The 27146-nt window shown below is 47.1% G+C and overlaps 1 protein-coding gene across 2 annotated transcripts; it reads left to right on the top strand.

The window, feature by feature from the left end:
- The first annotated feature begins 272 nt into the window (after positions 1–272).
- LOC101615077 (myelin associated oligodendrocyte basic protein) lies at positions 273–26116 on the top strand. Of its 2 annotated transcripts, XM_045137027.1 has the most exons (7): positions 273–672; positions 5396–5482; positions 13612–13821; positions 14527–14808; positions 19924–20128; positions 25807–25889; positions 26008–26116. In XM_045137027.1, the coding sequence occupies exons 3-4, from the start codon at positions 13616–13618 to the stop codon at positions 14774–14776; spliced, it is 456 nt and encodes a 151-aa protein (XP_044992962.1). In that variant the 5' UTR covers positions 273–672; positions 5396–5482; positions 13612–13615; the 3' UTR covers positions 14777–14808; positions 19924–20128; positions 25807–25889; positions 26008–26116. The 2 variants fall into 2 exon arrangements, with proteins under 2 accessions (XP_044992962.1, XP_004662167.1); XM_004662110.2 differs by lacking the exon at positions 14527–14808.
- The last annotated feature ends 1030 nt before the right edge of the window (positions 26117–27146 follow it).

Raw genomic sequence — 27146 nt, 5'->3', positions numbered from 1 at the left:
CACATGGCTTTTGAATTCAATGCTAGTCAATAGCTTCTGATGTTGTGGGAAGACACTAACTTGCTCCTCTGTGGTTTTGGCTTGGCACACTCCTGGACACTGGGTGGGGCAAGATGGCCTGCTGTGTGGAGGGCGTGGCGGGTGTGGTCTGGCGGGGGGCAGAGCGGTGTGGGGTGAGGTGATGTCGAGGTTCCATGCCGGGTACTGGCGATGCGGCGGTGGAGGCTGGAGTCTGTGAGCGTGTGGGGGGGCAGCGTGGGTGCTGGGTGTGCGCACAAGCATGTGTAAGGCAGTGTGGGTGCTGGGTGTGCGCACAAGCATGTGTAAGGCAGCTACAGCTTTGGTTTAGATTTTCTTGGGCCCTTTGTCTCAGCATGTTCTCGTCTTTGTTTGGCCTTTGTTTGGTCTTTGTTTCGGTCTTTGTTTAAACTCTCTGTGGCTTTTGTGTGGCCTTTCTTTAGCCTTTTATTTCAGCCTTGTGTGGCCTTTGTGCTCTGTTTGTGTGGCCTTTGTTTTAACGAGCATCTTGACCCATCAAAAACACCATCTGTGATGAAAAATCCAGTCATACACGCTCTCCCTATATATTCTGCGTGCGTCGGGATAGCCGCACGCCCTCAGGGACCTGGCATACACGGCGACTCTGTCTCACACGACAGCCACCGTCTGAAGGTAAGAGGATCCCTCTGGTGTGCGTTTCAGTTCCTGTTATACCTCATCTTCAAGTGGCAAGTGACCGTTTTCCCAGGGGCCATCTGGTTACATCCCAGGGGACAACGTGCCGTCACCAAGGTTGGGAAGATGCACAAGAATGGAGAAAACCAAACGGAGGGAAGGATTGAGGTTTATTCTGATGTGGGCAATGGGGCCCTCTGGGAACAATCCTGCTGGTGTAAACCTGTGTGTGACCCTGTGGAGAAATGTTGAACCCTAGCTGGGTTCCTTGGATTCCAAGTCCCACTCGCCCTCCATGTTGCTGGAAGACGGAGATCACTGGTGCGATCTATTGCTTCCCCACGACTATTTCTTCTTCATAAGTTGTTCTGACTTGAAATTGAGGTTTTCTTCCTGTCTGGGACTGACTGCTTCCAGTACGCCATTGGATTTATGTGTGTGGGATAACTGGGGGCAGCAGAGCGGAGACCAGATCTGTTCGCTAAATGGGGAGCTGCTAGTGCTTTGGGACAGAATGTTGATGTAAAGATTATGTCAGGAGAGCAGAGCAACAAACTTGGCTGGAAAACTAAGGAGAAAATAGAGAAAAGGTTTCCAGTGCTTTGTGAATAGGACAGGGAGGTAGAAAGCAGACAGCAGCCAGATAGGCTGGTCGATGGTTATATAGGGACGTGCAGGTCAGATAGGCTGGTCGATGGTTATATAGGGACGTGCAGGTCAGATAGGGTGGTCGATGGTTATATAGGGACGTGCAGGTCAGATAGGCTGGTCGATGGTTATATAGGGACGTGCAGGTCAGATAGGCTGGTCGATGGTTATATAGGGACGTGCAGGTCAGATAGGCTGGTCGATGGTTATATAGGGACGTGCAGGTCAGATAGGCTGGTCGATGGTTATATAGGGACGTGCAGGTCAGATAGGGTGGTCGATGGTTATATAGGGACGTGCAGCCAGATAGGCTGGTCGATGGTTATATAGGGACGTGCAGGTCAGATAGGGTGGTCGATGGTTATATAGGGACGTGCAGGTCAGATAGGCTGGTCGATGGTTATATAGGGACATGCAGGTCAGATAGGGTGGTCGATGTTTATTTAGGGTGCAGGGGACATGCTGGTAAAGTAGATTTCAAAATTGCTTTAGATTTACAGAAAAGTTGCAAACTGCAAAAAGAAAATTGCAGATGCATCTGGTTCACTCAGATGCCAATGGTTTACCATTATTATTAGTATTATTATTAAGTTTTTTGGGGGGGTTATAAATGAGGTCATACTCTGGCCCAGGCTCACCTGGAATTTACTCTTTAGTCTCAGGATAGCCTCAAATTCACAGCCATCCTCCTACCTCTGCCTCCCAAATGCTGGGATTAAAGACATGCACTACCACGCCCGGTTTAGAAGCAGTTTTTTGTTTGTTTGCTTTTAAATATGTTTTATTGATTTATTTGAGAGAGAGAGAGGTGGGGGGAGAGAATGGGTGTGCCAGGGCCTCCAGCCACTGCAAATAAACTCCAGACGCATGCGCCCTCTTGTGCATCTGGCTTATGTGGGTCCTGGAAAATCGTACCGCGATCCTTTGGCTTTTCAGGCAAACGCCTTAACCGCTACGTCATCCATCTCTCCAGCCCTGTGTTCTTTTTTCTTTTTGTGAGATAGGATCTCTTTCTAGCTCAGTCTGAACTGGAGTTCACTATGTAGTCTCAGGCTGGCCTTGAAGTCACAGCAATCCTTACCTCTGCCTCCCAAGTGCTGGGATTAAAAAGACGTGCACCACCACACCTGGCTCAGATACAGTTTTTCTTTTTTGTTTATTTTTATTTATTTATTTGAGAGTGACAGACAGAGGGAGAAAAAGGCAGAAAGAGATTGGGTGCGCCAGGGCCTCCGGCCACTGCAAACGAACTCCAAATGCGTGCTCCCCTTTGTGCATCTGGCTAATGTGGGTCCTGGGGAATCAAGCCTCGAACCAGGATCCTTGATTACTTTTTCTATTCAAATCGCTCAGATTGCTTTGATCCACACACAGTATATAACCAAATGTGGCAAAGTCTTTGGTAACCCAGACACACAAATATCTCAGCCATCATCCCCAGGCCGACAAGCTGAATCTTCCTTCTTTCTTTCCCAAATATCCACTTACATTACCCCAAATCTATGGATTTTGTTTATCTCAGAAGAAAGGCCGAGAATGCCTTTGTTTTTGCCAGAGGAAACAGTGACAAAAAGAAAACACATGTTTTCTGCAAGCTGGTTCTGGCCAGGGACCTGGCCTCTTGGTTCCCAGGCTGGGGAGGGGCTTGGGACTGGCTGTCCCACACTGACTACTAAGTAAGTCTCTGGAGGTGAGAGCTAGACAGAATGAGTGAGAGACAATACAGACAGAGAGACAGAGAGGGGGAGGGGAGAGGAGGAAGGGAGGGAAAGGAGGAAAGCAGAGGGAAGACAGGAGATCTCTTTTGCCATGTCACCGCCTACTCCAGAATCCTGTGTAGGATATAATTATCAGGTCTCATTTTCCCTTATCTGGGATGGCTCCTCAGCCCATGCTTTCTTTCCTGATCATGGGACTTTGGAAGAATACCGATAAGTTACTTGTTATGGAAGAGTCTTCTCACGTGAATTTCTCAGCTGTCATCCACCGTTACATCACGGTTATGTAGTAGTGGAGGGAGCTCCTGGCGAGATGCGCCCTTCCCCATGTGGCCTTCCTCAGGGCCAGGCGTGATAATGGTGAATCACTGGCTAAGGTGGCATTTTCTAATTTCTCCACTATAAAATTTGTGTTGTTTTTAACTAATAATGAATATTTCTTTAGGGAGATATTTTTGGGAGTCCTGATTCTTTTTTATTTTTTAAAACTTCTTGACAACTTTCATAGATATAGACAATGTGTCATAATTATAATTCCCTCCCACCACTCTCCTTCCCCCCTCCCAAATCTCTCTCCACTGAATGTCTTCTTTCCAACTAGTCACTTCTCTTTGGATGTTATCATTTTTTTGTGAAGGGATTTTTATTTTTTCGAGGTACCCTGTTGTCCCAGGCTGGCCTCAAATTCCTTCTACCTCTGCCTCCTGAGTGCTGGGAGTAAAGGTGTGCTCCACCACACCTGGCATATTTATTTTATTCTTTCATTTTTGGTGTGTTTGTAGTGTGATATGTGTGTGTATGTGGTGTGTGTGTAGTGTAGGCATGTATGTGCATACATGTATGCAGATGTGTGCGCCCTGTGCCCACGTGAGCAGAGACCAGAGAAGAATGTCAGGTGTACTCCTCTATCGCTCTTTCAGGTTATTTGCTTGAGGTGGAGTCTCCCACGGCACCGGGAGCTGCTGTTGTCAGTCAGACTGGCTGTCTAATAAGTCCCAGTGATTCTCCAGTCTCTGCTCCCTACAGGACTGGGGTTACAGGCATGAATAGCCAATATAAGAAATATATTTACTTATTTGCAAGCAGAGAGAGAGGGCGGGGGGGGGAATGGGCATGGCACGCCAGGCCCTCTTGCCATTGTAAAAGAACTTCAGACGCATGTGTCACTTTGTGCATCTGGCTTTATGTGGGTACTGGGGAATTGAACCCAGGCTGTCAGGCTTTGCAAGCCAGTGCCATTAAGCACTGAGCCATCTCTCCCGCCCATGCTTTGCTTCTTATGTGGGGACCAAACTCAGGCTCTCCCAGGCTCTCGTGCTGAGACCTCTCCTGACCCCTGTTTCTTCTTCTGTTTAGAGTCCAGTCCTCCTCACTTCTCAGATGGTTTTGCTGACAGGGGGCTCATGCTGGCTCCAGTGTCCTTTTGACACATCCCTGTCCTCTATGAACACTTTCTGCTTTCTGACATTAAGCTTTGCTTTAGGATCTGCTTGTCTTTTCTTTGTCTCAGGCTCAAATCAACCTATAGTTCCTTTTATGGGACATCAACCTGGTACCAAGGTGATATTTGGAAACTCAAAGCTGGGTGCCAGGTTTATTCCTTGTTCCTGGGATGTCATTACTCTACAGCCTCTCTGTGGACAGTGCGAGAGGATAAAATGTGTACATTAACCACGTATATCCACATGCATATGCGCTTTTGCTGTCTCCTGACTCCAATCCAATGCGACACTTTCCTCTCGTCTTATTTCTATATTTTTTTTCAAGGTAGGGTCTCACTCTAGCCCAGGCTGACCTGGAATTCACTATGTAGTTTCAGGCTGGCCTCAAACTCATGGCAATCCTCCTATGTCTGCCTCCCGAGTGCTGGGATTAAAGGCGTGCACGCACACATACGCATGCACACTGGGGATTGAACCCAAGGCTTTGCAAGTGCTAAACCCCAAGCCAAGCCCTGTGACTTTATATGTTATAGTAAGAAAACCTGATTTTCATTATGAATAACATACTTATTTATTTGATTCTACTATTGTCAGATTATTCACACGTTTCTGAGGTACTTGCTTCTCCCTTTCTTCCTCACTATCTGCATTCCATCTCCAGGTCCTTCCCAATCCCCGCATCTTGATCGATTTCTTGTTTGGAATTGAAATCCTTCACCTCAGCCATTATGTCTACCTTTATTCTGTTTCCTTTAATGTACCAGCCATGATAACCTTTGAGCTGGTCATTTTTTCCCCTCTCTTAATTTTCTTTTCCTTTTTCTTGTTTCTTCAAGGGTCTATTTTTTCCCCCTGAGCCTGCGTAATCAAGGCACCAAGTAACCAGAGCACTTTCTATTGCTTCATTTCTAGAGGGAATAAGAGAAGCAAATGATACCAAGACAAGCTCGCAGCAGAGACCTAATTGCCAGAGGTGTGCGGATGAAGACCCAGGTACAGGTGACTCCCCTGCGCCCTCTTGGATGCATCTAAATTGTCGCAGGTTGATTTTGAGTATCCAGATGTCCCAGTAGAATATAGAACCAGCAGGAGATGGAGCAATCAGACTTTCCATAAGGTTAAACACTTTTTTCAAAGCATGGTATGTGTTTCATGGGATTCTAGGTCTTGGGAGCAGAAATGTGAAAAAAAATACCTGTGTCTGAAAGAACATGGCCCAAGTCATCAATCATACCTACAAGCCCACTGTACAGTAGGCATGCTACAAAAGAGAGGCTTTCCCACGTTGTACTCTGGGATTCCTCCCACCTTTTAAATTTATCTAATTTAATTTTTTTTTGGGGGGGGGTAGGGTTTCACTCTAGCCCAGGTTGGCCTTGAACTCATCTTGGTGATCCTCCTACCTCAGCTTCCTGAGTGCTGGAATTAAAGGCGTGTATCACCATGCCTGGCTTCCATTTATTTATTTATTTATTTATTTATAAGCAGAGAAAGAAGAGAGACTGATAGAGTGAATGGGCGCACCAGGGCTTCCAGCCGCTGCAAATGGACTCCAGCTACATGCACCACTTTGTGCATCTGGCTTTACATGGGTCCTGGGGAACTGAACCTGGGTCATTAGGCTTTGCAGGCAAGCGCCTCAATTGCTGAGTCATCTCTTCAGCCGTCCATCTTTAAAAAAAATTAATTTGCACATTTGTGTGTGTGTGTGTGCGTGCACGCACATGTGCACATGTGTGTGGCTTGTCATTGCAAACAAACTCCAGACACATGCATTACTTAAAAAATATTTTTAGCTGGATGTGGTGACACATGCCTTTAATTTCAACACTTGGGAGGCAGAGGTAGGAGGATTGTAAGTTTGAGGCCAGCCTGAGTCTACATGGTGAATTCCAGGTCATCCTGGGCTAAAGCAATGGCCTACCTCAAAAAACCAATATATGTATATTTACAAGCAGAGAGAGACAGAGAAAGGGCATGAGGTGCACCAGGGCCTCTAGCAGCTGACGCAAAGCTGCAGATGAAGGGGCCACTTTGTGCATCTGGCTTTATTGGGTACTAACTGGGGTATTGAACCTGGGTTGTTAGGCTTTGCAGGCAAATACCTTAACCACTGAGCCATCTCTCCAGCCCATGCATCGCTTTTTGCATCTAGCTTTCCTTGGGTGGTGGGGAATTGAAGCTGGGCCAGAGAGTTTTTCAAGCAAGTCCCTTAACTGTGGAGCCATCTCCCCAGCCTCAGCATTTTTTTGTCTTGACTTAGTCTAGCTAGTTATGTGAGAACAAAGGTTCATCTACCAGGCTCTCCAATGGGGCTCTTTTCTACTTTATCCCCTCCAGGTCTGACAGCCAGGCCAGCGTCCTCCTCATGCCCACATTGTTTTTTGGTTTGTTTGGTTTTTCGAGGTCGGGTCTCACTCCAGCCCAGGCTGACCTGGAATTCACTATGCGGTCTCAGGCTGGTCTTGGATTCTCTATGATTTTCCTACCTCTGCCTCCGTAGTGCTGGGATTAAAGGCGTGCGCCACACCCAGGCCTCACGTGCACGTTCATCTGTGACTCCCTCATGCTCCAGTTCAACCTCTGTGTTTCAAAGCTGGGGCTCCATTCCTGGTCTTTACTTGATCTCCCTCCTCCTCCTCCACTAACGGGCTTGTTACAGGATTCCCCTCACCCTTTCCTCTCCAACTCCATCCTTCAACTCAGGTGACTCCAGTAGTTGTGGGAATGAACTATTCAACCCTCCAGTGAATTATCTGGAATGTCTCATCCATCCACTGCCATTCTGGGAATGTTGTTCACACTCAAAATGACTTGCATCAATCAAGTGTGCAAACTTCAAGTGCCTCATTGAAAGCCTTCCTCCTCCCTCCCTCCTTTTATTTGAGAGAGAGAGAGAGAGAGACAGAAAGAAAGAGAAAATGGTGCACCAGGGCCTCCAGCCACTGCAAAGGAACTCCAGACACATTCACCACCTTGAGCATCTGGCTTACGTGGGTCCTGGGGAATTGAACCAGGGACCTTTGGCTTTGCAGGCAAGCACCTTAACCACTAAGGCATCTCTCCAGCCCAACCTTCCTTTCTTTCCTTCAAACTGCTTTTAGTGCCATGTTACAACTACCCTTCCATGAAGTCATTTGGCTGACTTACTCCTATTTCTCCATTTTTAGTCCATTTACCTATGTGTTCGTGAATCACTCTTCTTACCTTCCATTTTCTCCTTTTTTTTTTTCTTTTAAGGTAGGGTCTTGCTCTATCCCAGGCTGACCTGGAATTCACTATATAGTCTCAGGGTGGCCTCGAACTCACAGCAATTCTCCTACCCATGCCTCCCAAGTGCTGGGATCAAAGGTGTGCGCCACCACACTTGGCTCATTTTTTCCTTATTACTGAGAAAGTCTAAGCACCATTATTCCAACTGTTGTCTTGCCCATTCACTGGCAAATCTGAGCCCGGGAAGATGTCTGTCCCCTTCATGTCTAACATCCAAGTGGCCATGACAACTGCAGACCAGCACAGTGAAGCACAGTGGAGCCCAACAGATAGAGATAGACAGCCAGGGACCTCGCTGAGACCCCCACTGCCTGTCTCACCTACCTTCCTTCCTTCCTTTCCTTCCTTCCTTCCTTCTTTCTTTCTTCCTTCCTCCCTTCCTCTTTTTTTCTTTCTTTCCTTCCTCCCTCCTTCCTTCCTTCCTCTTTCTCTCTCTCTCTTTCTCTCTCTTTTTTTTTTTTTCAAGGTAGGGTCTCACTCTAGCCTAGGCTGACCTGGAACTCACTTTGTAGTCTCAGGGTGGCCTCGAACTCAGTGATCCTCCTACTTCTGCCTTCCATGTGCTGGAATTAAAGGTGTGTGCCACCACACCCAGCTCAGTAATGTATTTTATTTTGTTTTTTCAAGGTAGGGTCTCACTGTAGCTCAGGATGACCTGGAAGTCACTATGTAGTTTCAAGGTGGCCTTGAACTCATGGTGATCCTCCTACCTCTGCCTCCTAAAGGCTGGGATTAAAGGTGTGCGCCACCACATCTGGCTTCAGTAGAGAGAGAAAATAGGTGCGCCAGGGCCTCTAGCCACTGCACACAAACTACAGACACATGAGCCACTATGTGCATCTGGCTTATATGGGGCCTGGAGAATCGAACCTGGTTCCTTAGGCTTCACAGGCAAGTGCCTTAGCCATCAAGATCTCCAGCTCCCCCCTTTTAAATTTTTATTTATTTATTTAAGAAAGAGAGAGAGAAAGAGGCAAAGAGAGGGAGAGGCAAAGAGAAGGAGAGAGAGAATGGGCATACCAGGGCCTCCAGCTACTACAAACAAACTCCAGATGCATGTGCCCTCCTTGTGCATCTGGCTTACGTGGGTCCTGGGAACTGAACCGAGGACCTTTGGCTTTGCAGGCAAAGGCTTTAACCGCTAAGCCATCTCTCCAGCCCCTTCTTTTTCTTTCTTTTTTTTTTTTTCGAGATATGTCACACTGTGCTACCCTGTTCCAGAATTCTTTATGTGGACTATATTGGTCTCAAACTTGCAGTAATCCTCCTGTCTCTGTCTCCTGAGTGCTGAGGTCACAGGTATATGCCACTACACCCAGTAATTATGGTGAATCTTTTGTGTAATTACTATGTGCTGTTTATTGTGATTTATGCTTAGCCATTAAAGTAACTAAATATGCGATTAATGCTTGAGTTACATGTCGTGCTGTGAGATAAGTAGAGGGTGTCTGAAGAATTCAGCAGACAGACAGATCACTGAAGAGTTTCTCTTTTTTTTTTTCTTTTCTTTTATTCCTTTTTTATTTTTTCAAGGTAAGATCTCACTGTAGATAAGTCTGATCTGGAATTAACTATGTAGTCTCAGGGTGGTCTTGAACTCATGGCAATCCTCCTCCTCTGCCTTCCAAGTGCTGGGATATGTCACCACACCCGACCACTGAACAGATACTCTTTAAAAAAATATATTTTAAATATCTTTTATTTATTTATTTTAGAGAGGAAAAGAGGAAGAGGAAGATGGAGAGTTGGAAGGAGGGAAAGAGAGAGAAATAGAGAGAAAGAGTGAAAATGGGCTTGCCAGGGTCTCCAGCCACTGCAAATGAACTCTGGAGGAATGCGCCCTCTTCTGCTCTGGCTTCTTTTGTTTGTTGAAAATCGAACCTGGATCCTTTGGCTCACAGCCAAATGCCTTAAATGTTAAGCCATCTCTCCAGTCCCATTTTATTTCTTTCTTTTAAATAAAAAATATTTACTTATTTATTTATGGACAGAGTCTCATGTATCCCAGTCTGGCCTCATTCTTGCTATATGGTTGAGATGATTTTCAACATTTTTTTTCAAAAATATTTTAAAATTTTTATTCATTTTTATTTACTTATTTGAGAGTGACAGAGAGAGAGAGAGAGAGGGGAAGATCGGGTGCACCAGGGCCTCCAGCCACTGCAAACAAATTCCAGATGAGTGTGCCCCCTTGTCCATCTGCCTAATGTGGGTCCCGGGGAAGTGAGCCTTGAACCAGGGTCCTTAGGCTTCACAGGCAAGTGCTTAACTGCTAAGCCATCTCTCCAGCCCTTTACTCAAATTTTTATTAACAACTTCCAAGATTATAAAAAATATCCAATGGAAATACCCCCCCCCACTTTCCCCTTTGAAACTCTATTCTCTCTTTTATTTTGATGTCATGATCTTTTCCTCCTCTTATGATGGTCTTATGTAGGTTGTGTCAGGCACTATGAGGTCATGGATATCCAGGCCATTTTGTGTTTGGAGGAGCACATTGTAAGGAGTCCTACCCTTCCTTTGGCTCTTACATTCTTTCTGCCACCTCTTCTGCATTAGACCCTGAGCCTTGGAAGGTGTGGTAGAGATATTACAGTACTGAGCACTCTGGTCACTTCTTTCCAGCACCATGATACCTTCTGAGTCATCCCAAGGTCCTTGCCATCTGAAAAGAGAAATGAATAGATACTCTTAGTGTAAGGGAAATAAAATTTATAAGAAAGTTATAGCCGGGCGTGGTGGCGCACGCCTTTAATCCCAGCACTTGGGAGGCAGAGGTAGGAGGATCGTTATGAGTTCGAGGCCACCTTGAGAATACATAGTGAATTCCAGGTCACCCTTGGCTAGAATGAGACCCTACTTCAAAAAAAAAAAAAAAAAGTTACTGGGCTGGACAGATGGCTTAGTAGTTAAGTGCTTGCCTGTGAAGCCTAAGGACCCTGGTTCGAGGCTCGGTTCCCCAGGTCCTACGTTAGCCAGATGCACAAGGGGGCGCATGCATCTGGAGTTCGTTTGCAGTGGCTGGAAGCCCCGGCATGCCCATTCTCTTTTGCCCATTCTCTTTCTCTCTCTCTCTGCCTCTTTCTCTGTCTGTTGCTCTCAAATAAATAAAAATAATAAACAAAAAATAAAAAAGAAAGTTTATTTGCATTAAACAGTGCTAGGTTCTACATATGAGAGAAAGCAGTGAAGTTTGTCTTTCTGGGTCTGACTTACTTCAATTAACATGATGATCCCACTGAAGTAGGAGGATCATGAGTTCCAGGCCAGCCCTGTCTCAAGACAGTCTAGTAAGGGCTGGAACAGAAGGAGCCCAGGCAGCATGCATAGGTCACCCTCTATCCAGGCTGCACCCCAAGTTCGTACCTGGTCCCTCTATGGGAGCCTTCCTGCTGGCAGGATGTCCTGGCCTCCATATTCGGGCCAAGTGTCTGCACTGCATGTTCTACCTTCCCTTCTGGGTGAGATTCTCTAGCTGTTCTTCTTCTCTACCTCAGGAAACAGACCCACAGGGCTCTGTAGCCATGTCCTGAATCCAGCTCCTGGAAGCCCAGCCTGGGCCCAGGCACCTGGATTCCTGGGCCCGGGAGGCGGGGGGCTGAGAGTGAGGAGCGCAGTTCAACGGCGTACTTCGCTAAGGACCCACTGCTCGCGTCTACCTTCTCCTGCTGGCTCTGTGAATTTGGTTGTGTTCCTTGATCTCCTATAGTTTACTGACCACATGTTTCTTGCATGCACGTGTGGTGTGTGTGTGTATGTATATGCATGTTTGTGTGTGGTGCATGTGTGTGTGTGTGGTGTGTGTGAAGGCCAGAGAACAAACCCAGGTGGCCTCTTCAGGAGCACCATCCATCTGGCCGCTCAGTGAGCCCCGGGGTCCTCCTATCTCTGCCTCCCCACTCTGCAAAGCTGGGGTTATAGGTGTACATCACCACCTCTGGTATTTAATTTTATTATTATTTTGTTTCTCAGAGTAGGGTCTCATTCTAGCCCAGGCTGACCCGGAGTTCACCATGTAGTCTCAGGGTGGCCTCGAACTCATGAGGATCCTCCCACCTCTGCCTCCCAAGTGCTGGGATTAAAGGCGCGCGCCACCATGCCCGGCTTCTTCTTATATTTTAGAGCCTGCGGTCCCGTATCTTGCTCTTACTGACATCCGTGTGACTTTCTTCCGTCTACACCGTGAGCCCCTATGTGCGGCAGTTTCCTCTCAACCCATCTGTCTCCTTCTCTATCACTTATGCAAATTCGTGCAAAACACGAGCTTTGTGGTCATTAGCACTCGGTGTCAACAGAGTCACATGTTCGCCTGCGCTGTGGGTGGTAAGGATGTGTCTTGAGGACGAGATCGAGTGTGAGTCAGCTTCCTGTGCACCATAGCAGCCGGGCACAACCTAGGCATGTAGTCAAGGCTGCACTGAGTGGTTGGAGGCAACACCTTAAATTGTTTGGCATTTGTTGCTCCTCAAAGAACTTCAGCATTGAACATTTAAAAAGTATTTATTTACTTAGAGAAAGAGAGAGAGAGAGAACACAGGAGAGAATACAGGTGCACTAGGATCTCCTGCTGCTACAAACTCCAAACACGCATCACTTTGTGCATCTGGATTTTATGTGGGTATTGGGTAGGGTCTCACTCTAGCTCAGGCTGACCTAGAATTCACTCTGTACTCTCAGGCTGGCCTTGAACTCATGGCGATCCTCCTACCTTTGCCTCCTGAGTGCTAGAATTAAAGGTGTGTGCCACCACACCCGGCATGGCTGTTAGGCTTTGTAAGCAAGTGACTTTAAGTGCTGAGCCACAAATATTTATTTGTATTTTTATTTATTGGAGGGGAGCAGAGAATGGGCATGCCAGGGCCTCTAGCCCCTTCAAAGGAACTCCAGATGCATGCACTATCATGTGCATCTGGTTTATATAGGTTCTGAGGAATTGAACCAGGGTCCTTAGTCTTCACAGGTAAACACCTTAACTGCTAAACCATCTCTGCAGCCCTGAAATAAATTTTTATGTATGCTATGTAATAGGATCTGACATGATTTAGGAGCTGGAGAGCTGATTCAGTGGGTAAGAGAGCTTGCCATGTAAGCATGAGGGCCTGAGACCGATTACCAGCACCCCCATAAGAAGGTTGGCATGGCCACATAGACCTGTGACCCCAGTCCTGTGGGGAGAGGAATTAGAGAACTTTTTTGGAGCTCACTGGTCATTCATCTGGCTGCAAACAGCAGCTCCAGGTTCACCAGGAGACTCTCTCAAGGGAACAGTATGGGTGCGTGATTGAGGAGGACACCTGGTGTGCTCTTGTGGCCTCTGTACATGTGTGCGTTGGGCACGACCACACCCACTGTACATACACACACCACACCACACACACACACACACACACCACACACACGCAAAGAAAACAACAACAACATGACTTGATACTGCTCAGACATGGCCTGGGGAGACGGCTCAGAGGTTAGGTGCACATTCTGCACTCCAGCTATAACTGGGGTTCAGTCCCTAGTACCCTCATAAAGCTGCATGCAGTCACCTGTAATCCCAACGTGCCTATGGTAACGGGAGGTGGGGTCAGGAGAGTCCGGAAGCCTGTAGGCCGGCTAGACTGGCCTTCCCAGAGGCCTTGTCTTGCACAAGGTGGAAGGAGCGGGCAACACGCAGAGGTGGCCCTGTGGCCACCGCGCAGGAGTGTGCGCATTCCACACAATACATGTCCAAGAACCCAGGCTATCACTAGCAAGGGCTTAACCTGAACGCTCCGTGGAACGTCGGCAGTAGCAGGCAGCGGCCTCTTCTGCCTGACGTGTTGTCTTGTGTCTCCCCGCCCCCCCCCGCCCGTGGTTTCCAGTGAGATGAGTCAAAAAATGGCTAAGGAGGGTCCCAGACTCTCCAAGAACCAGAAGTTTTCCGAGCACTTCAGCATACACTGCTGCCCGCCCTTCACCTTCCTCAACTCCAAGCGCGAGATCGTGGATCGGAAATACAGCATCTGCAAGAGCGGTTGCTTCTACCAGAAGAAAGAGGAGGACTGGATCTGCTGTGCCTGCCAGAGGACCAGGTGAGCGGCAGGTCTCTGGGCTGGGGCTCTGCGTCACTGCCTATCATCAGTCAGCTCGCGCGTCACTCCCACTTGTGTCTGACTGCGTGTGTTAGGGTCTGCAAGGCACTTGTGGGTGATCAGAAGGTGGGAGAGGGCGTAGGGCCTTCCTTCCTGTTTTCATGTCCTTTGCATCCCTCCAGCATCCCTTAAGCATCCTTCCAGCATCCCTCTAGCATCCCTCCAGCATCCTCTCAGTATCCCTCCAGCATCCCTCCAGCATCCCTCCAGCATCCCTCCAGCATCCCTTAAGCATCCTTCCAGCATCCCTCCAGCATCCCTCCAGCATCCCTCCAGCATCCCTTAAGCATCCTTCCAGCATCCCTTAAGCATCCTTCCAGCATCCCTCCAGCATCCCTTAAGCATCCCTCCAGCATCCCTTAAGCATCCTTCCAGCATCCCTCCAGCATCCCTTAAGCATCCCTTAAGCATCCTTCCAGCATCCCTCCAGCATCCCTTAAGCATCCTTCCAGCATCCCTCCAGCATCCCTTAAGCATCCCTCCAGCATCCCTCCAGCATCCCTTAAGCATCCTTCCAGCATCCCTCCAGCATCCCTTAAGCATCCCTCCAGCATCCCTTAAGCAAGAGCCGCCGCCGCCGCAGCAGCAGCAGCAGAGGAGAGCCCCTGCCCAGCCTCCAGTTTCTTTTGGCCCTCTCATCACCAGACGTCGTGCCAAGTCCCCTCAGAAGCCCAAGCAACAGCCAGCTTCGCCCCCCGCGGTGGTCAGAGCGCCAGCCAAGCCAAGGTCCCCTCCAAGGACTGAGCGTCAGCCGCGTCCCCGCCCAGAGGTCCGGCCACCACCCGCCAAGCAGAAGCCCCCTCAGAAGCCCAAGCCGCCTCCTCGCAGCAGCCCCCTCCGAGGGCCAGGCGCCGGCCGTGGGGGGTCTCCCAGCAAAGCTTCTAGGTTCTGGTAACACCAGTGGCTCTTGCCTCCCCCCCGCCGAAGGTTGGTAGCTGGTCCCTGAACTAACGCAACCTCGCTCCCTGCAGCCCCGAGCCCGCTAGCCAGCGTCTGCATTGAGTCTCCTCTGGTCGGGAATACCTAGCGCGGTTTCTGTTCCCTGCTAGATGCCACTGGCCCGCGCATCAGATGACTTCCAGGGAGTCATTAAGTTACCAACACAGCCAGGGTGGCGGACTGAACCGAGGCGCACCCTGCATCCTGGTGCCTCGGAGGGCGGGGGGTGCCTGTGATGGGGGACTCAGCCAACCTTGGCACAAGGCTCTGGATGCTGCACTGGGGGGATGACCCACAGCCAAGCCGTGCTGCCTGAGGCTCAGCAGAACGCAGGACGAGAGGAGCTGGTCACAGCGTGCAGCGCGGGTGTCCCAGCGTGGCCATAACCAGGGTGCGCAGCGCCCATGGGGTCCCCAAGCAGGGCGCTCTGGCTCTGTCACCGGAGCGTGGGGCTTCAGAGAGGAAACTGGGTTAGAGTGACCCAGGCAGGGAAAAGGAGAGCCAGAGAGGCCCGTGTTTGTCTATTCTAGTCTAGGTAGACCAGATTTCTTTCTCTCTCTTTTTCTTTATTTCTTTTGTTCTTTCCTTTTATTCCATCCTTCCTTTTCTTTTTTTTTCCAAAATATTTTATTTAGTTACAAGAAGAGGGAGGGAGGGAGAGGGAGAGAAGGAGAATGGGCACACCAGGGCTTCCTACCACTCCAAACGAGTTCCAGATGCATGTGCCACTTTGTGCATCTGGCTCACGTGTGCCCTAGGGAATTGAACCTGGGACAACAGTTTTGCAAACAGAGCCTTTAAACACTGAGCCCTCACTCTAGCCCCCAGGTAACTTTTGATATACAGAGGGGGTTAGAAAATGTGGAAGCTGAGGAAATTAATTTTATAAGAGGCAAGTCTTCTGTGGCAAGATGAGTGGTGGCTTTTTTTTTTTTTTGGTTTTGGTGTTTCGAGATAGGGTCTCCCCGTAGCCCAGGCTGACCTGGAATTCACTACGTAGTCCTAGGGTGGCCTCGAACTCTCAGTGATCCTCCTACCTCTGCCTCCTGACTATTGGGATTAAAAGCGTGCGCCACCATGCCTGGCTGAGCGATGTGTTTTTAAATATTTTATTTATTTATTTATGAGAGAGAGAGAGAGAAAATGCCAGGGCTTCCAGCCACTGCAAACAAACTCCAGATGCATGTGCCATTTTGTGCATCTGGGTACTGAGGCAATTGAACCCAGGTTGTTAGACTTTGCAGGCAAGCACTAGGTACTGAGCAATCCAAGGGTTGACTTTTAAAAGTTTTTATTGATTTATTTATTGTATTTGAGTGAGGGAAAGAGGTAGATAGATAGATAGATAGAGAGAGAGAGAATGGGCATGTCAGGGCCTTCAGCCACTGCAAACCAACTCCAGAAGAGTGTGCCACCTTGTGTATTTGGCTTACAGGGTCCTGGAGAATCGAACCTGGGTTCAGCAAGTGCCTCAACTGCTAAGCCATCCCTCCAGCCCCCAAGCTTGACTTTTAAAAAAATTTATTTAAGAGAGGAGAGAGAGAGAGAGAGAGAGAGAGAGAGAGAGAGAGAGGAGAATGATTATGCCAGAGCCTCCCACAACTGCAAACCTCAGACACACGTGTCTGCCTTTGGGCATTTGGCTTTATGTGGGTTCTAAGGAATCAAACCCAGGGCTTTTCAAGTAGGTGTGTTTAACCACTGAACCATCTCCAATCTAGCATGGCCTTATTCTGAAGGCAATCACGCAAAGTTTTGCTGCCTAATAAACTGAAGGTGACCACAAACAGCAGTCACTTAGATAAGCTTGTGAACAATGTTTGTCTGGAACCACTTATTTATTTATTTTTTGTAATTTAATTAAGTTATTTTTTAATTTATTTATGGGGGGGGGGAATGGGCGCACCAGGGCTTCCAGCCATTGCAAACAAACTCCAGATGTGTGCGCCTCTTTGTGCATCTTTGTGCTAACGTGGGTCTTGGGGAACCGAGCTGCGAACTGGGGTCCTTAGGCTTCACAGGCAAGCACTTAATCGCTAAGCCATCTCTCCAGCCCCTTAATTTATTTTTTAATAACAATTTTCATAATTGTAGACAGTAACCCATGGTAATTCCCTCCCTCCCCATTTTCCCCTTTGAAACTCCACTCTCCATCATAGCCCCTCCCCCTCTCAATCAGTATCTTTTATTTAGATGTCATGATCTTTTCCTCCTATTACGATGGTCTTGTGTATGTAGTGTCAGCCACTACATGGATATCCAGGCCATTTTGCGTCTGGAGGAGCACGTTGTAAGGAGTCCTACACTTCCCTTGGCTCTTACATATTTTTCTCCACCTCTTCTGCAATGGACCCTGAGCCTTGGAAGGTGTGATAGAGATATTGCAGTGCTGAGCACTTCTCTGTCGCTTCTTCTCAGCACCATGATACCTTCTGCGTCATCCCAAGGTCACTGCCATAGGAAAAGAGAAGGTTCTCTACCAAAAGTGCGAGTAGCATTAATATATGGGTATGGCATTAAGAGAAGTGCTTACTGGGCAGTTTGATAAGCATAGTATATACATTTAGCCAGACAGCAGCAGATGTTACACCCCTAGGGCTCATGACTACCTCTGTTGTAGGTTTTCAGTATCAGGGATGTATTTCCTCCCATGGAGCGGGCCTCCAGTGCAATTAGAGGGCAGTTAATTTCCTCAATAACAGATGTGCAACTATTGCACCTGTTGGCTCATTTGGCCTGGCTGGCCAAACTTAAAGCTTGCAGCATTGTTGAGTATTTCCATTGGTGACTTCTCTCTCTCATTTATTTTTATTTTTATTTATTTAGTTTTGGTTTTTCGAGGTAGGGTCTCACACTAGTCCAGGCTGACCTGGAATTCACTCTGTTGTCTCAGGGTGGCCTTGAACTCATGGTGATCCTCCTACCTCTGCCTCCCAAGTGCTGGGATTAAAGGAGTGCGCCACCACTCCCGGCCTCTCTCTTATTAAACTGCATGCAGCATGCGTTTTTACAGCTTTCTGTCAGCTGGTCTACATGGAGGAGGTTTTCAGCTCAGCCCCAGCAGGATTTCTTAGTGGCCTTGCAGCCCAAGTGGAGTCTTCAGCTATAGAGTCTTACCATCTATTCCTGGTGGGAAACCAAGAGCCTCAGCAATGGCCTGTAATGTTTTGGGGGCATCAGGGACTTCCCTGGCCAACAACTCACTGGAAGGTATCCCATCCCTGGGATTGAAAATTTTCTGGTAACAATCTACAGCTCCTAAGTGTTCCATTATCCAAAAAAGTAAGCTTCCATATGACTTATTTATTTTTAATTAATTAACTTTTTATTTTCACAATTTTTATTAACATTTTCCATAATTATAAAAAATATCCCATGGTAATACCTCCCCCCTTGCACTTTCCCCTTTGAAATTCCATATGACTTATTTATATTCTCTTAGATTTTGATTAGCCCTCCCTCCACCTTTCCTTTACTAAAATCTCTTCCCCTGACCTCACTTAGGCCTTTTCACCCTCATTAATCTGTTCTTCTACTTACATATACACAGCACCATCCTCCCTCCCTCCCTTTCTATTTCCTTTATATCCCCTTTTCTAGCTTACTGGCTTCTGTTACAGAGTTTTATTCCTACTCACTTAGAAGTACAGTCATTTGTAGCTAGGATCCACATATGAAAGAGAACATGTGATGTTTGAACTTCTGGGCCTGGATTACCTCACTAATCTTTTCCAGATCCATCCATTTCCCTGCAAATTTCATAACTTCATTTTTCTTTACCACTGAGTAGAACTTCATTGTATCAATGTGCCACTTCTTCATTATCCACTCATCAGTTGAGGGACATCTAGGCTGGCTCCATTTCCCTGCTATTGTGACTAGAGCGTCAGCAAACATGAGGAGCCGCTTATTTATAATGCCTGGATTAGATGTTGCTGATCCTCCTGGTCATAGTCTTTTCTCCATCAAGTTAGATGAGAATCAGTGTGTGTGCATTTGCATCTCCATGACTATAGGTAACTGTACTTTGTTACTGTTCTTTTTCCTTTTTTGTTTTTTCAAGATAGGATCTTGCTCTAGCCCAGGTTGACCTGGAATTTACTCTGAAGTCTCAGGGTGGCCTCGAACTCATGGCAATCCTCCTACCTCTGCTCTCAAGTGATGGGATTAAAGGCGCAAGCCACCGCGCCTGGCTTCAGTTCCTTTTCTTGTTGCTCTGACAAAAGCAAGTTGAGGAAGGCAGGGTTTGTTTGGGCTCACACTTGGAGGACAGGGTCCACCGTGGCGGAAGGCACCGTGGCAGGAGCGAGAGTCAGCTGGTCACGTCGCATCTGTGGTCAGGAAGCAGAGAGGGTGGATGCTGGCGCTCAGCTTGCTGTCTCCTTTCCCTCAGTGGAGCCACTCAGATTCAGCGTGGGCCTTCCCTCGTCAGTGAACCCTTTCCAGAATCACCTCATAGACACACCCAAGATGTGTTGCTATGGTGATTCTAAATCCAGTCAAGTTGACAATGAAGATCAAAAATAACAGGTAGCCAGATTTTTCCTCTGTGTAATCAGAGAAGCAGCAATTTTTATACATAAAAAGGTGCACTTTTAAAGAAATGTATTTCCTCAGTCAAAGAAAAACTTTGTATCAATTTTGGCCAGAGACTCCCAGAAGTGAGAAATAAAGAGAGGGACCTGGTCAGTTATGTGGTGCACATCTTTAATCCCAACACTCACCAAGCTGAGGTAGGAGGATCACTATGAGTTCCAGATCAGCCTGGACTAGAGTGAGACCCTACTTCAACAAGACAGGACTCTAGCTGGGCGTGGTGGCGCTCACACCTTTCATCCCAGCACTCTGGAGGCAGAGGTAGGAGGATCGCTGTGAGTTCAAGGTCAGCCTGAGACTACAGAGTGAATTCCAGGTTGGCCTGGGCTAGAGTGAGACCCTACCTCGGGAAACCAAAAACGAACAGACAACTAGAACAACAAAAACCCAAGAGTCCAGCTGAAGCTCCAGTAGTAATTCATGAAGTCACCAGTGACTTAAGCGATTCTCAGAAAGTGAGCACCACTCACCTTTGTTGCAAATCCTCTTTGTCTCTTGGTAAACCAGATTGAAGAGGAGAAGCAAGTCAACCCCAAGAAGAAAGTGACAAGGACCCCGATTAAAGCAAGCGGATGGCCTCTGTGTCTAGACTCACAACTTCACAACCTACCTGCCTTTGGACCGTTTTCCTGGCTTCCAGTGCGATGCAGGGGAAACCTGCTGACCGTCCACAGCCCCCTGGTGTGAGAGCCCCGGGGAGGCCTGCCTGGAGGTGAGGAGCGGCATTTCTGTGAGCTTAGCTCCGGCCTGTGGGTCCCCGAGGCAGCCCTGGGGCTCCAGAGCTCAGGACACAGGCCTTTTGGTTCTGTGTGCCCTGTGCACAGGCCTGTGAGGTCTTTGGCTTTGAGGGACTCCAGCGCCGATCCCCGCCATCTGTCTCCTCTCTGTTACCCTCTGTCCCTAAATCTTGCTTCTGAGTCTGACTTCTCTGGTCCTTGGTCTTCACTGTGTCTAATTCTCTGTCTGGTTCCCATTCCCTGTGTCATTTGTTTCCTGCTTGACCTTCATGACTCATTCCCTGTACCAGTTAATAGAGCCACGATTATTTAAAAATCCAAGTTTTTTTTTTTTTAAAGTGTCTGTGGGCGTGCATGTTCATAGATGTGAGAGCAGAACATGTGGAGATCAGAGGACAACTTTGGTGTGTGGGTGGCTGCCATCCACTTTGTTTGAGGCAGAGTGTCTCATTATTCAGCGCTGTGTTTACCAAACTTGCTGGCCTGCCAGCTTCTGGAAGATGCTCCCATTTCTGACTCTTTCTCATGACATGATGCTTATGCTACAGCGGCCATGTTTTACATGGGTTCTGGGGACCCGAACACGGGTGCTCATGCCTGCACAGCAAGTGCTTTATCCACTAAGTCACCCCCAGCCCTCACCCCACCTTATCTAAGCAAGATATTCAGCTGCCATATAATCCTGAAATCGCAGACATCCTGAGATGGTAGCAACCGTTTACACTCACGTGTCACATGTAGCTGACATGCTGTGTCACACGCAGGAGCAAAGGCACGGGGAAGAAGTTCCCTCCACAGATGCCTCGTGAGGGCAGAGTGTGGGAGCCTGGCTCAGCTCTGACCCCAGAGACCCATCTCCATCCTCATGCAGCGGGTGAGGGAGAGCGGAGTGTGGGAGCCTGGCTCAGCTCTGACCCACCCGTACAGTGCAGGCGCCACAATCAACTGCTTCCAAACTGCTTAACTTGGGCAAATTATCTAGTTTCAACCACAGTGCCCTAGTCCCATTTTCTCATTGAAGGATCCTGGATACAGATAGATGTTTCCAGGCACTTATATATTTTTAAATTTATTTATGAGAGAGAGAGAGTGAAAGTTAGTTGCAGCAGGGCCTGTAGCCATTGCAAACAAACTCCAGATTCATGTGCCACTTTGTGTATCTAGCTTTACATAGGTACTGGGGAATTGAACCCAAATGTTTCAAGTAAATGCCTTTAACTACTGAGCCATCTTTCCAGCTCCCCAGGGCATTTTATTTTTTATTTATTTACTTATTTGAGAGAGAGAGAGAGAGAGAGAGAGAGAGAAGGAAAGAAGAAAGGAGAGAGAGTTAGCGAGTATGGGTATGCCAGGGCCTCTTGCCACTGCAAATGAACTCCAGACACATTCTCCACTTTGCATATCTGCCTTTACATGGGTGCTAGAGAATTAAACCTGGGCCATCGGGCTTGCAAGCAAGTGCCTTTAACTGCTGAGTCATCGCTCCAGCCCCCAGGTGCTTCTATAGGTATGGAAAGAGCACTTGGGGAGGTTTAATCCTGGAGTGTAACCCTCCAAAGTTCTTGGGAGGGCTAAGTACTGGTATTCCTCATAGTGCTTTTCCTGGACGGCCCTCCACATTTAAATCTGGTGGTGTGGTAGGATCAAGAAAAAATAGGAAAAGACTGGAGAGCTGGCTTAGCAGTTAAGGCACTTGCCTGTGAAGCCTAAGGACTCATATTCGATCCTCCAGGTCCCATATAAGCCAGACACACAGTGATGCTGCACAAAGGGGCACACAAAGCTAGAGTTCCACGGCATACCTGTTCTCTCTCTCTCTCTCTCGCATAAAAAAATGAGGCCAGTCTGTTGGGTTTGCCTCAAAAAAAAAAAAAAAAAAAAGAAAGAAAGAAAGAAGGAAAGAAAATAAAAGTAAGAAAAAGGAGGCCTTGGGCTGGAGAGATGGCTTAGTGGTTAAGCGCTTGCCTGTGAAGCCTAAGGAACCTCGGTTCCCCAGGTCCCATGTTAGCCAGATGCACAAGGGGGCGCATGCATCTGGAGTTCGTTTGCAGAGGCTGGAAGTCCTGGTGCGCCCATTCTCTCTCTCTCCCTCTATCTGTCTTTCTCTCTGTGTCTGTCGCTCTCAAAGAAAGAAAGAAAGAAAATTTAAAAAAAAGAAAAAAGAAAAAAGAAAAAAAAAAAAAAAAGAAAAAGGAGGCCTTGGGGAGAGGTGAGAAAATTGGAGGGAATGAAGAGTTCAGCAGGCCAGCAGTTCAAGACCTGTGTCTCTGTGTAGAGGTCATTCCATAGCATGTGGGTTCTGGGCTCAGCTGTACTTTATATAGTGGGGTGGGCTTGGCGGTCGACATCCCTTGTCTTTGTCCTGTGTTGTTTGCAACTATCTGTAGCTTCAAACTCATGGCCTTTGATGGAGTGATCTTTTTTATTTTATTTTATTATTTATTTCTTTGAGAGAGGGGGGGGGGGGGAGAGAGAGAATGGGAGCACCAGGGCCTCCAGCCCCTGCAAATGAACCCCAGATCCATGCACCCCCTTGTGCATTTGGCTTTATATGGGTCCTGGGGGTATCGAACCTGGGTACTTTGGCTTTGCAGGCAAGTGCCTTAACCGCTAAGCCATCTCTCCAGCCCTCCTTCTCCACTTTTAATGAGTTACTTCTGCATCTTCAGTTCCTGACATTAATAAGAGTTCAATAAATACTTTAACTGAATAGATGTCTGCTTGTATTTATTTATTTCAATATTTTATTTAATTATTTATTTATTTGAGAGAGAGGAGAAAAAGGGAAAAAGAGAGAAAGAGAGAGGGAGGGAGGGAGAGAATGGGCATGCCAGGGACTCTAGCCACTGCAACTTAACTCCAGACACATGCACCATCTTGTGCATCTGACTTACATGGGTCCTGGGGAATTGAACTTCTGCCCTTAGGCTTTGCAGGCAAGCACCTTAACTGCTAAGCCATTTCTCCAGTCCTATTTATTTTTTCTTCAATAAATTTTATTATTTGTTAAAGGTTATGCTCTTATGTCCTTTCTCCCCTGCCCCTATTCCTCTGAGCTCCCGCCTCATTTGGGCTATTGGAATTCACTGTGGAGTCTTTAAAGCCTCAGTCAGTTTCTGTTGGATGGGGTGGGCTATCATGCCTTGGGCTAAACCTACCCACCCAATTTTTCTTCCACTTCTTCCAAAATGTTCCCTGAACCTTGGTGGGCATGCTAGAAATTTTGAGTGACCACAGTGTCCATCGCCATCTCTCTGGAGCAAGTTGTCAGGCTAGCAGTGAGATCAGTACTCATGGTGACACTTCCTTCACAAAGTGTTCTGGGCCCTGGTAGCTCTAATAGATAACATTTCTCCTGGTAGGTCGTTGACTATCTTTTCTTGTCATATTGATGGCTTCTGGATCTCCCTATTATTCTCTGAGATAAAATGAGTTATCCAACCAAGAGTGAGAGCAGTTTGGATTAAAGGGGATAAGCATAGTTGTTTGAGACACTCTGTGATGTATGCACCCACTTTTCCAAGTGAAAGAGCACTGGAGGGTCTGTGTAGTCTATGAGCTTCCTGTTCATGGGATTCTGGTTGGTTCCTAGTACCAGGTATGAGTTCTGTCCCACTGAGTGGATCTATGTCCAATCCTAAAACAATTGGTTACCTGCATAGGCTGTGTGCCAATTTCACACAGATGTGCACTCCATGCCTCGCTGGTTGATTTCATAGTTTGCATAGGAATAATCTTTCAAATATATGAATATTTTTGAGAAGCTAAAGATTATCTATTCTACTTATCACTAAGGGAGTTCTTTGGTTGCCTGGAAAAGACATTCTCTGTGTGGAGAATACGGGACGTGAGGTCAGGTGTTAGTGAATGCTGATGCAGTGCCCTCAGCCTAGCTTGACCTTGAGGGAGCAGAGGCATGGGCCGTATCAGGGGTGTTAGCTCAAGAGAGACTCGAGCATGCTGAAATGCTTTTAGGAGGCAGTAGCAGGGTATTGATGAAGGGATATGGGACGCTGGTGATCTAAGAACTTAGGAGGTGAAAGAGAGCATGGATCAAGGGGATTTTTCATTGTAAAAAGAGGACAAGGAAGGACAGTAGATTCTGGGGGTTTTCAGGGTCAATGACTTTTGCTTCATCTGTCACAGAGGACATCAGTGGACAGATCTCAGCGCAGATGGTGGTGTGGGAGAGCGAGGTATGAATGCAGAGGAGGACACTGTAAGAAGTCCTTTCAATCCACTTCTCTGAAGTCTAACTTAGTCCTTTTTTTTTTTCTGGATGAAATTATATGTTTTAAAAACTTATTCCCTTAAAATTCAAGGCAAGACATTTTGTCATCGTATCCTTGCCCACAACTTTGTAGTTAGTTCTAAACCATAGATCTAAGCTTAAGAGCAGAGTGGTTTCTGATGGAAAATGAAAGGGTTGGAAGAAGAAAGGCAGAGTCTGGTCTTCCTGGGGAAGAAAGATCCCATTAGAGAGAAGGCCACGGCCAGAGACGGGCTCGGTCCCATGTCTCCCTGAGCTGCTGCTCTAACAGTGAGGCAGCCGGGAAAGTCAGGCTGGGCGCGTCCAGGAAAAGCCCCGGTCCACACCTGTGTCCCGGTCCCGATCAAAAGTATCATCACTAGGTACTGACCGTCTCTGCTTAAGTCAAATAGTGTTTTTTTTTTTTAATAACCTTCCACATTTATTTATTTATTTGAGAGAGAGAGACAGAGAAAGAGAGAGAGAGAATGAGAATTGGCATGCCAGGGCTTCTAGCCACTGCAACAAACTCTAGAAGCATGAGCCCCCTTGTGCATCCTGCTTACTTGGGGTCCTGGGGAACCTCAGACGCATGTACCACCTAGTGCACATGTGTGACCTTGCACACTTGCATCACCTTTGTGCATATGGCTTATGTGGAACCTGAAGAGTCAAATAAATATGGGCCCTTAGGCTTCACAAGCAAGTGACTTAACTGCTAAGCCAACTCTCTAGCTCTTTTCTTCTTTTCAAAAAATATTTATTTGAGAGAGAGAGACAGAGGCAGATAGAGAGAGAATGGACACACCAGGGCCTCCAGCCGTTGCAAACCAACTCCAGACACACATGACACCTTGTGCATCTGGCTTACGTGGATACTGGGGAATTGAACCTGGATCCTTAGGTTTCTCAGGCAAGCAACTTAACCGCTAAACAATCTCTCCATCCCTCTTCTTTTATATATATGTATGTATGTATGCATATATATATATATATATATGGTCAGAAGGTTTCCCTTGGGTTGGGACTCTCCGAGATAAGAGATAGAAACAAAGAAGATCTCTTACCTCAGAGAGAGCAGGGTTGAGTTGATCTCAGGAATATGGGATCCAGAGTTCTCTCTTCTCTCCTCCTCCTTTTCCTCCTCTTCTCCTTTCCATCTCCTCTTCCGCTTTCTTCCTTCCTTCTCCTCCTCATTCTTCTTCTCTTTCTCTCTTACCCTTCCTTGGGGTCCCTCATGACCAGGTGTTTGTCCACCTTTACACACCTATCCACCTTTTCTGGTCATCTGTACAGCGTCTACTTTGGAAGAATGTGGAGAGACCAAGGGGGATTGTACAGGTGTAACCACCAGGGGAGGGGATCTGTTCGGCTTCTAGGCTGACGATGGTTTTCTTCCCTCAGCACTTTGAAGATACCTACCGTTCCATTCCCTTCCTCGATAATTGCCAGTGAGGACTCTGCTGTCACTCCCCTGTCCTCCCACTGTAAGTCAACTGTGCTTTCCCTTTGGTTATTCTGTTCACCTTTTCCCTCTGTCTTTGACGGGAGCACTTCCACCACGATGTCACTGAGTATGGGTTATTTTTTGTTTGCTCTATCCAGGACCCAAGTTTCTTCAGTCTGAAGATTTATGTCTTCCTTCAGGGACCTGCAGGAAAAGTTAATGTTGCACAACCATCAAAATGCAAAAGTTTTTTTTTTTTTTCTAAATCAAGCGATGGTAGTGATGTGAGGAAATTCTCATAAGCTACTGCTGAGAATTTATGAGCTGTGGTAATGTCATCGAGTTGGGCTCTGAAGATGCTAGCAAGGCAGTACGCAGTACAGCCTCTAATCAAGCAATTGTGATTTTAGCGTTCCACCCTGGAGAAAACCTATGCCTTTAGAGAAAGGAGATACACACAGATTTGCTCAAAGGATCATGGCTTACAATTGAGGGAAGAGAGAAAGGCTGAAATGAAGAAAGGCTGAAACAAATAAATTAACCAAAATGTTCACGAATAGGAGAATGAATGTGTTAATTTTGGCATATTTACAAATAAAATCCTAAATAGCTGTTAAAAACCAACCTAGCAGATATACCCATATCATGTACATAAATGTGGGAAAGAAACAAAGTGAGGAATATGAAAAGCAAATATTAGACAGTAATGCAATATGATGCCATATACTGCTAATAGTCCACAACATTATGTTGAATATTGCCCAATAAACAAAAATCATAAGGTCCCCTACATTATTTAAAATGCAACATAATTTAAAAATAACAATAAAATAAAGGGATATTCAAAAATTTCTCATCTTGGAAATAAATAATTAGAAATAATCCCTGGTTTGAAGAGATAACCCAAACTAAAAGCTACATGGAAATGGTTAACAACATTAGCCAGGCACATATGTGTCTGGAGAGGTGAGTTGGAGATTCATGCAGCACCTGGGATGTCTCCAACGTTACACATCTTAGGCAACAAAAACATTTGCTTTGGATCAGTTTTGGATTTGGGCTTGTCTGTGGCTTGTGATGGCTTCTGACATGGAGGGAAATAAAGCAAAGAGCTGGACGTGGCCCCGCCCCCAGATTTCCCCGAGGTAACTGGAAGCACAGAAGACAGCAGAATGTTGGAGAACGAGGAGGGATGTGAGTGGACGGTAGGGCGGAGGGCAGCTCACTGTGGGAGGCAGAGCAGCGGCAGGCCAAATCTTGCGCTGGGAGCTGGGGTGGCCAGACACGAGCAGATGCG

Source organism: Jaculus jaculus, chromosome 17, assembly GCF_020740685.1.
Source record: "Jaculus jaculus isolate mJacJac1 chromosome 17, mJacJac1.mat.Y.cur, whole genome shotgun sequence".
NCBI classification, from domain to species: Eukaryota; Metazoa; Chordata; class Mammalia; order Rodentia; family Dipodidae; genus Jaculus; species Jaculus jaculus.
Note: the sequence above shows the minus strand (reverse complement) of the source record. Positions and strands in the feature narration are given on the sequence as shown.

What these genes read in the sequence shown, in the direction of transcription:
- LOC101615077 (XM_045137027.1), top strand. Translation starts at nt 13,616, where the DNA reads ATGAGTCAAAAAATGGCTAAGGAGGGTCCCAGACTCTCCAAGAACCAG. An exon ending in TGTGCCTGCCAGAGGACCAG is followed by an intron (nt 13,822 to 14,526) that starts GTGAGCGGCAGG and finishes TCTCATCACCAG; the next exon opens with ACGTCGTGCCAAGTCCCCTC.